Genomic DNA, 10,585 nt, shown 5'->3' with positions numbered 1-10,585 from the left:
ATTTTTAAAATAAGCAATTGCATAATTCAATTTAGCTATGTCAAATGAAATAAAAAAAAAAGATTGCATCCTTATGAAACTATCTTACACAAAATTGTTTATGGGGCATGCCATTGCAGAAATTCTTCTATGCAAGGATAAGGATTAAATGGGATCTTTTCAATACAAAAGTGCTGTCACAGTATGATCATATGCCCACTTTTAAGATCCCTCAATAATTCTGCATAATTTTCTGATTTATCACGTAGTTTTCTGAGTTTCTCCTCTTTGGAATTAGGCTTGTAACAACAGAATTGATATGTTTTCTCAAAAGAAGGATTTTAAGTCCATGACTTCTTGGGACAAAATCTAAGTTCAAAACATGACCCAATATTTTATGTAGAGAATATTTTATTAGTTTCTGTAATCAAACCCATGTAAATAAGACATTACATATTTAATACAGTGCGTTACCCCTGTACAAATGAAAAAAAAAAGTTTAAACTTTTCTAGACCAATATGGCTGTTAATTTCTGTACAATGCCAACTCACAGAACAAGTGGATATCTTTCTCCAAAGCTGACATCACAGCTAAATTTTAAAAAAAATGCAAATTATAATATTTATATAAAAAAGATAACCAACAGCATTTCACTAGGCATCAATAGCAGCAACAGACTTTTCCAGATTTTGCCATCATCTGAACAAAATTATACACATTACATTGTTTTTGATTCATTCTTTGTTCCAGAAAGGGGTTGGGAAAATTGTCAGAGAAAATAGTTCGGTATGATGTGCCATGTGGTGCCCTCCAATTGACTTGAAAAGTCTGAATAACTTCATTATACAGCTCTGCTATAGCACAGTCACAACTACATATTGTAAGCGGGAATGAGATATTTTACATTCACAGAAGTTATCATACAGTACTTTTCCTACAGCTATACTACTAAAAGATACAATTTAAGAAGGCATTATTTGACTTGATTCTATTTTCCAGCACAATGAGCAGAAAGAGTGATGCAGCTCTGATATAAATATCTGGTTTTTGTGGCCCAAAATCAAATGCTTGCTGCTTTATACTCACAAATTAAGAAGCATTTCAAGGCCAAAGGCTTTCTTCTCAAGCACTGTCTAGTTCTAGCTCAACGTAACTGGCAATGTAAAAGGGAGCCTCCCAAAACTGCCCTTCTGATATTATATTAACATGGAGAAGCAATTAATATCTTTTTTTTCAGTTAAATTCAGCACCATAATCAAATTGTTGTAGCAGCCACCTCCTGCCTTTCTTGGAAATCTGACATCAAACATTTACAAAATGAAATGGTGTGTAATGGGAGTAGGGGGTGATTAAGCTGCTCTTTATGACTTTATTCATGGTCATAAATTCTCCTGCTCCATTTTGAAAGAACATCTTATTTGGGCATGAGTAGCCCAAACTCCAACCCCTTGTTTTATCCCAGCACAGTCTTCTCCGATCTGCCCTTCTTCTCTAAATAAATCAGCAGCAAAAAGGAGAATGTTTACCTTTGGCTAAGAAAATGCCTCAGGAGCATTATTTAGTTTTTCACCATTGAAAAAGCAGACAGGTGCTTCAATTCTGTTTGATCACATTCATTCATGCAACGGCATACAAAACGTCCCATAGAAAAGTCCCACGATTCCAGATCTTTAGCACTCATAGCTGTCTCTGTTTTTGCTACTCATAGCTTTGAACAGATATGCCTCGCCCTCTCTGGGCTCAAGGTTGGTTCGGCTGACATTTCACTCTTCATATTGGTTTGTAGACACATCATTTTATGATTTTGTTTCTTCTGTCTTGATGGCCTGAGGTTTGATTGGACCAGTTCTAATAGGCTTGGGTGCTGTTGTAGCATTCTGTTTCTCTTCCACTTTGTCTTGACAGATTCCAGAGGTGGAGTCTGTCACTGCTTCTGGAGCTTTACTCCCATTGTCACCCACTTTCTGTATTTTGCCTCCAGGTGGCTTGCTCTGCTGCTGTTCAGAGAAAAATCTCTGCGTTGACTGAATGACTTCTGCTCTCTGCTTTGCCTTAATAAAAAAGGATTGTGACATTAAACAAAGCAGTCCAAAACAACCATAGCTACTTATTCTGTTCATTAAGGTTGTTGTTGTTTTTAAAATCCCAGTAATACTTTTCAAAAATGGAATCTAGTACCATCTCTTGGGAATTTCCATTTATATGCTTATGATAGTTGCTTTTCATTCTATGGGCTTCAACTCCTATTGATATTTCCTAAGTACTGTTTTTACATTCCCTTATATCTAAATTCTACTAGTAGTAATACAAGAATTAGGAGGCTCAGTGATGATTTTGAGTACTATTATCACAAATAGTAATTTAAATTGCCAGACAAAATATATAATATTAAGCAGTTTTCATACAATATGAAAATAGCAATTTTATTGCACAAAGTGACTATGGTAGTTATTTATCACAGACAATAAGTTCATACTTTCTTCAAATATTTCTCTGCTTGGATACTATAAATTGATCAAGATAAGGACAGTACCTTGATCAATTTATAGTATGCTTGTTTGAAAAAGGATATTGCACACGCTTAGCTGTGCTATTAATATAGCAATAGCAATTAGACTTATATACTGCTTCACAGTGCTTTACAGGCCTCTCTAAACCACTTACAGACAGCATATTGCCCCCAATAATCTGGGTCCTCACTTTACCAACCTCTGAAGGAAAGAAGGCTGAGTCAACCTTGAGCCTGGTGAGACATCTATTTTATGAGTCACGCTCTGAAATAAGTATTTGAAGTTTTGTTTGTCTGGAATTATCTGATACAAAAGGCACAGAAAGTGTACTTAAGAGCTCTTTTGTGATTTCAGAAAAGATAGGGCAAAGAAAATTAGTTTACAGCTTGTGTGTGTAGTGTTAAGGGGCACAATGGGGCCATAATATGCCTCTAACTTTTTATACCTGAAATCCCTCCCCAAAATGACCCTTGAGAAGCTTGCATGGTACAAAATGTATATCCTTTTTCTTGTTTAGCCAACTAGCACATTTATGATACTGGTTCTAAATAGCTGTATTTATTCTAGTTTTATTAATCTAATATTCATTTAGAAATAGCAATAGCACTTACTTTTATACAGCTTCACAATGCTTTATAACCCTCTCTAAGCGGTTTACAGAGTCAGCCTATTGCCCCCAACAATCTGGCTCCTCATTTTACCGACCTCGGAAGGATGGAAGGCTGAGTCAACCTTGAGCCTGGTGAGATTCAAACTGCCTGCAGTACTGCATTCTAACCACTGCATCACCAAACTCCTTTGTTCTTTTTACTAACAATATGCAATTCTATGCTTTTTCCTGGGAACCAATGCTGTGTTTTGAAAACAGAATAGCACATACATAATTCAATTAAAAGTTACTTAAGATTAATTTATAAACACAATACCCACCAACTAGGGCTTGGATAAAACAGGATAACATGAAGATTTTAGCAATGTGCTGATAAATCAAGTAGTCTCACTTTTCTCAGATTAACACTCTTTCATGAATGAAAATAATGGAAAAGATTAAGCAAGTGATGCCATCACTTTCAACCACGTAAGTTCCATCGATTATAGATTCTTTCTGCTTTTATGACATCCCCACATGGACTTTGCAAGACAGCTCAATTTTAAGGGAAAAAGGTTTCATTGAAAAGAGTCTCCAAGTGCTTTTCTACCAATTTTATGGAGTGAAATGCAGCTATGGGTGGTTTTGCTTGAGTTTTAGACTTGAAGAAAGAGGAAAAACACAGATAATGAATACAGTTGACCAGATCTTAGACTGCATTACAAGTAAGCAGGTGAACTTAAACCTATTGCTGGAAATTTAGTGATGGGTTTTGCTGTTTCTATTTGGCCATTTCAGAGGGAAATCTGAATCTTAAACGTATAGTATCTTGCCTTATCCTTGCAAGTTGTTAATTCTGTACTGTGGTTAACACAGCATGGCCATCCAAAAATACTAACCTTTATGTCTTGTTCAGCCTTCATCGCAGCCTGGGCCTGATTGCCTCTGACTCCAGAGAATGATCCACAAGGACCCCTCGGCACATGTGGCAAACGAGGGTGGCTCAAAAGACCTGTGGTCATCTGAGGTGGCATCTGACTAGCCAGTGCCACTGGCGGCCTCTGAACGGGTGCTGGGAAGGTGTTAGTATGTGGGGCTCTTACCAATGGAGGGACCAGGTTAGGCTGAGAGAGGATCTAAGTGGGGGAAAAAAACAACAACAACAAAAAAGAGAGACATTTAGCTGTTAGCAAACTGCCAACCTGATCATATGGTGGCTTTTCTGCAGGGAGCATGCCTCTGTTATTTAACAGTGCCAAGTAGTGGATTCACTTTTTATGTTAGGATTGGCTGTTTGGAAAATTCAGTGTGGGAAAATCTTAAGGATACTGTGCTTAAAAACTGTAGTAGCACATCAGGGACCAAGAGGGGAGAACAGATGATATCCTCAAGATATATTTCAAGATGCAGGAACTGTTAGAACGTAGATTTATGCCTCTAGGCAATATCCAGCAGCTGCAAATTTCATATGCAATATCCAAGGCAGTCTCAAGTCAAAAGTATCTCATATTTCCCTATCAGAAGCTTTACAGCATTTGCATTCTTTTAAAGAGGGATTGGTGTGGGAGTTTTTTCTTGCCAACTATAGCTATTTTAGAAATTTACTTCACAGCTGCATTTCATGTAAGCAACTAAGGGAAAAACAATCACAAGTCTCTATAATCTGAGTGAAATGGTGGAGATTATGCAAAGAGACCTTTGGCCTCTGACAATTCCCATTCTTTCTGCACAGGAGACATTCTAAGTACATTATGTTGTAAACAGTTGCTGGAGACATGAAGCCCTTCTCTGACAGGCTATTTTGTCCTTCTCCCTTCAAATGATTAACCTTGGATTATAATGAGAGCCATGTGGGGAAGTCTGTGGTCATCCATTTGTTGTCCAATTTCTCAACTTCACAAGCATATATTTAACTGAAAACAAAATACTTTCCTCCCAATACTAAAACACTCACATTAATTGTAATTATGGAAAGCCTACTCAATAAAGTATCTGAGGTATTTCAGGATCCAAGAAGTCTTAATTCAAAACATAATCAAGCTAATGAATATCCCATCCTACTGCAGAAAACCAGCTGCTGCCCACCTGTGGTGCAAACTGAGGAGGAAATGGTTGAGTCATTCTCACAGCTGCTGATTGAAATTGCTTCTGGTAAATAATGGGGTTAATTTTATTCGTCTGACTGTTTGGACTTGTAGAGACGGCCCTTGAAGACAAAATACATTGATAGTTAATGCGTCATAACTAACATCAATTCTTGTAATATTCATATTTTACCTTATCTGGAAGAAAAAATATGCATTAAGTTTCAGATTATGCAACAAAATGTGCGTTAACAGTATAATCTACATCACCAATTGCATTTAATACTTTTAGCCACATAATGAGAATAATAAAGCTTTCGTAATTCTTTTGGATCCCAATGAATATAAATGCAGAACTCTTGCATGTCTTCAAACTAATCAAAGTTGTGTTTCTTTATGTTAGTTTACTGATGCTCACTAGAAGCAGAGTACTTGATGTTCACTATATTTCTGAATGACACAATTGAGTTTTTGAACAATTAAGATTCAACTGCGTATAACATTAATGACTAGCCCTAAATACTGTTATATTAAAATATTAAGAATTCTTAATCTAACCAATACATATATTTGACACATATACTGTATTTGACACATATATTTGACGCATTCTACTAATATATAAAATCTAGTAATCTCCACACTATATATCACCCTAATCCTATCCCAACTCTTCCATTATTTAACTCGGCATGCTTTTAAAATACAATTCTTCAGATAACAATGGCCAGAATCTAATGAATTGTAAATAGAATGAAAACTTTCCTGATAGCCCTACCAGACAGCTGTTTTTGTAAATTAAAATTTATACCAAAAAGCAGTTTGAAATATGGCCTGATGGTCAATAGTTGAAAGAAGAAAGAATTATTCTACAAGAGCAATCTTCTCATAGGGAGGTAAGAAGACCTTTGGAAGCCAGTTTCCTAGTTCTTGCACTTCCTTTGTCTGCTTCTGCCTTTCAAGGAAGCAATATATGTTGGCAAGACACTTGTCTTTTTCGTTTTCAAAGAGTGGCTTTTCCATTTTCACTTGTTCATAGGCACCTGTAAAAATTGGAGCTTAGCATAACACAAGGGCTGACAAAATTGTCCATATCCTTCCGTCAATCTAGTCAAATAAGAGATGCTCAGCAATTGTTTCATCTATGTAATATTTGAATATCAACCAAAAATATATTGATTACAGGTAGTCCCCATCTTATGAATACAACTGAGCCCAGAATTTCTGCTGCTAAACAAATAATCTGTTAAGTGAAATTTGCCTCATTTTATGATCTTTCTTGTCACAATTGTTAAACCATCACTGTAGTTATTAAGTTAATAACATGGTTGTTAAATGAATATAGCTCTCCCACTGACTTTGTTAGAAGGTTGGAAAAGGTGATTGCATGATCCTGGGACACTGCAACCTTCATAAATATGAGTTATTTGCCAAGCATCCAAATTTTGATTATGTGACTATGGGGGATGCTACAACAGACGTAAGTGAAAAACGGATCATAAATCATTGCCTTCATTGCTATTGTAACTTTGAATGGCCATTAAATGAATTGCTGCATGTCAGGTTTACCTGTATTTAGGCAGAGCAGATAGTCAGCTTTATAACTGACTATAAAAAGCCATGGTTAGTACTAGGATGAGAGACTACCAACACATTCCAGAAGGCAATGGCAAGCCAATTCTGCAACGTAGCCAGGAAAGTAACCTGACCATTAGTATGCTGTTATCATCAGTCAAATTCTAATCAAGGGAGACTTTACCTATATAAAATACAATACAATACAATAGTAGAGTTGGAAGGGACCTTGAAGGTCTTCTAGTCCAACCCCCTGCCTAGGCAGGAAACCCTATACCGTTTCAGACAAATAGCTATCCAACATCTTCTTAAAGACTTCCAGTGTTGGGGCATTCACAACTTCTGGAGGCAAATATAAGTAATGAAATGCAAACAAGTTGTTCAATGCATAGGCAAATATAAGTAATGAAATGCAAACAAGTTGTTCAATGCATGCTCACCTGTTCCGACTAGCTGGCCTGGCATGATTATAAATGTTACATCTATGAACTCCTGGTAGTATATTCTCATCTGGTTATTTTAAGGGTAATGTTTTAGTTTTAATTGTTTTTAGGGCTTTTAGCCTCATATTTATTCTTCTGTACAGGACTCTTAATTTTAACCTCCTCCACATACATACATATATTTATAGCTTTATTTATATTTGTATTTTATCTGTGATTTACTGTGGACTGTACACCGCCCCGAGTCCCTTTTTGGGAGAGGGGGCAGTTTAGAAATGTGAATAAATAAATAAATAGGAGTTAGAAATGCTATCAAATACTCTTGAGGCTTTCGTTGGCAACATTTAATATCCAAATCACTGTCATATTGGATCCTGATATTTATGCTTGTTTGAAAAAGGATATTGCACATGCTTAGCTGTGCTATTAATATAGCAATAGCAATTAGACTTATATACTGCTTCACAGCCCTCTCTAAACCGTTTAGAGAGTCAGCATATTGCCCCCAACTATCTAGGTCCTCATTTTACCCACCTCTGAAGGATAGAAGGCTGAGTCAACCTTGAGTCTGGTGAGATTCAAACTGCTTAATTGCTGGCAATCAGCAGTAGTAGTCTGCAGTGGTATTCTAACCACTACACCACTGTGGCTCATATACCTGGTAATATAACTGCAAACTGGGCATTTATCTAACACTGTTTTATTGTCTGCAAAATAATATTGACTTTTCAAACAGATGTTCTTTTCAATTGACAAATAGTCGAGTTTTTAATTAACATCCGATATGGTTTCTTTACTAGAAAGGATATATCAAAATACAACCTCAAGTGTACAATAACAATGTCTATTACTGGTATTTTCAATGTATCTATATTTCTGAGCCAGCCAATGCATTCATTCTTAATCCTTAAAATTCCTATATACAATGTAAGTTCTCTTTTTGCAAAAATGAAAATCAAGGCAATTTACATATCATGGAGGAGTAATGTTTGTAGAATTTCACATTTTTACAACATCCTTCATCTGTTTGATGCTTAATAACATAGCAATGTTGATGAATCAGGCCAAGCCCACCTCAGTGTGCTTTTCATGGCTGCCAACCAAATGTTTCTGAGGTGCCCACAAGCAGGTAACAGTCACACAGTTCTGCCATGTTGTCTTGCAACTAAAATTTGGAGTAGGCTTTGCTTGAACACAAAAGCAGCACTGAGCTGAAGATTGAGACGGAAATCTATTCTTTTATCTGAGCTTGTTATAAAGGCATCCAGGTTACCGGCCATCAATCTGTACCAATACATTCCACGGGCCAAAAATGAGTACCAAGAAAAATATCTTGTCCGTCCTAAATCTCCTTCTTTTTTATTGAATGACTTGTAATCCTAATATCATGTATATCCCTTGATCATATTCATGTTCTACACTCAGATGCCTTTTTTTAAGGCTGGAATCTCAGAAGCCCTGTCCTTTCTCATAATACAGACTCCCAATAATTTTGGTTGCCCTTCAGCACCTTTTCAGTTTTATTGTATTTTTCTTCAAATGTGGCAATCAGAAATTCATTCAGTATTTAACTGAAACTTAGATTTGTGTAATGGCATTAGAACGTTGACAGCTTTATTTTCAATACTCCTCCTAATGATATCTAGCAGAGCATTGGCCCTTTTTTGCAACTACTGTATACTTGAGTTGACATCTTCACTGAGCTTTCCCATGAATATCAGATTCCACCAGTGCAAATGGAACTGAACTTGCCATTTGGCTGACTAAAGAGATCCTTTTGGAGCTCTTTATTCACTTTGTTTTCTACCACATTAAGTCAAGAAAATTCCGGAACAATTTAAAAAGCACAAGTACCAATACAAATCCTTGAGAGACTCCACGCATTTCCCTCCACTAAGAGCATTGCTCACTTATTCCAACTATTTACTTTTTTAAAAAAAAAAAAAAATCATTTTTCAATTCACAAAATAATAGATCATCTTATCCCATGCCTACTAAATATATTCAGGAACTTTTGAAGAAAAAGGTCAGATTTTTTTTTTTAAAAAAAATGATCAAATATACAATATTGACAGAATTACTTTGATCGACATGTCTTTTTACATTCCTAAAATGCCTAGAAAGTTGGCAAGGCAAAATTTGCCATTGTGATTTTTGCTGCAATACGGCTTATTCTTCATGTCACTTTTTTCATTACCACTCATATCTTATCTGCGCACAACAGATGTTAAGATGACTGGCCTATAATTTCCTGTGACTCTTTAAAAAGTGATATCATGTTGACTGTCTTCCAGTTCTGGGTACTGAAGTCAATGTGAAGGACAAGTTACATAGTTCTGCTAGAAGTTCAGCATTCTCTCCTTTTGAGTTCCTTAAGGGTTGGTGCCCTCAGAACCCAATGATATGTGGTTGCATCATCCCTCAAGATGCCCTAAAATACCTTTATTACCTCAGTTTGGCTCTCTGAAAAAGTAAGTCCAGGTTCAGATATCTCACTTACAATTTTAGTAGTAAAGCCAGTAGTAACAAAAACTAATTCAGTTTCTTTGCACTCCATATACTATTTTTATTCCTCTATCAGTGCACTTGCTTTCCTGCCCAGTTCTGTGCTCTGAATATGTTTTAAAAAAATATTATGGATTTTCTTAAAACTTTTTGTCTTCTGCTTCTGAAATTATTTTTTGGGCTTATGCTAGCTAGGATTTCTGGAAGTAGCAGTTCTTTTTATCCATGGAGGACAAGGGAAAATTATGTTAAAAATAATTTGCATTAATTACAACAAATAAAGTCAAATATTTCTTTGAATTATCACCCTTATTCATCCAGAATTCTTATATTCTATTTGTTGTCAAAATGGCATTGCTATATTAAAGTTTAATTCAATACTAAATTTCCCCTCTTTTCTCTCCGTCATAATTTGTAAAGTTGACTTGTTTGAAAACACTTGTTTACCGGAATGGGCTAGAAGTTGGGGTGGTGCTTCGTCCAGAAACTGGGGGTGTGCCTGGCTTATCAATGACACTTCCAAAAGCCTTTAAATCCATTTCTGACATCTGAAGAAAAACAGCAAGGTTATTTATAGTAATAATAATAATTTATTTACAGTCACAGACCAAAACACAAGTACTACAAAGAGACATAAGAGAACTGATCATAGCATCATAGCAATCAGTCACCAGAAGGTTAACTAAGGAAAGTTACAGCGTTCTCCTCTAATGGTTACAGCTCTTAAGAAAAATTTGGAAACCTGAGAGGTCTAGAAGGGACGATTTCAAGAAGAGACAGTAACTTGGATTATTTATAGTACAAAATAAAATACTGATAGGTTTATCAGGTCATATTCATTTAACTAGAGGAAGTTTATAAGTCATTTACTAAAAATGGCAATAGAAATTGGTGTACAT

The 10,585-nt window shown here is 35.9% G+C and overlaps 1 protein-coding gene across 7 annotated transcripts in view; it reads right to left on the bottom strand.

Annotated features, from left to right (window-relative positions):
* Positions 1-372: 372 nt before the first annotated feature.
* The window catches only part of PRRC2C (proline rich coiled-coil 2C), an 81,311-nt gene continuing 71,098 nt past the window's right edge, over positions 373-10,585 (bottom strand). For 5 of the 7 annotated variants that reach the window (XM_081948225.1, XM_081948226.1, XM_081948227.1 and 2 more), the window contains 4 exons: positions 10,134-10,234; positions 5,165-5,285; positions 3,979-4,215; positions 373-2,031 (listed from right to left, as the gene is read on the bottom strand). In XM_081948225.1, coding sequence (XP_081804351.1) covers positions 1,777-2,031; positions 3,979-4,215; positions 5,165-5,285; positions 10,134-10,234 — 714 coding nt within the window. In that variant the 3' untranslated portion in view covers positions 373-1,776. The remainder of the gene's footprint in view (positions 2,032-3,978; positions 4,216-5,164; positions 5,286-10,133; positions 10,235-10,585) is intronic. The other 2 variants (XM_081948230.1, XM_081948231.1) reach the window with 1 other exon arrangement.

The sequence above is a fragment of the Natrix helvetica genome (genome assembly GCF_964273705.1).
Source record: "Natrix helvetica genome assembly, chromosome: 3".
NCBI lineage: Eukaryota > Metazoa > Chordata > Lepidosauria > Squamata > Natricidae > Natrix > Natrix helvetica.
This window is presented reverse-complemented; position numbering and strand designations above follow the sequence as displayed.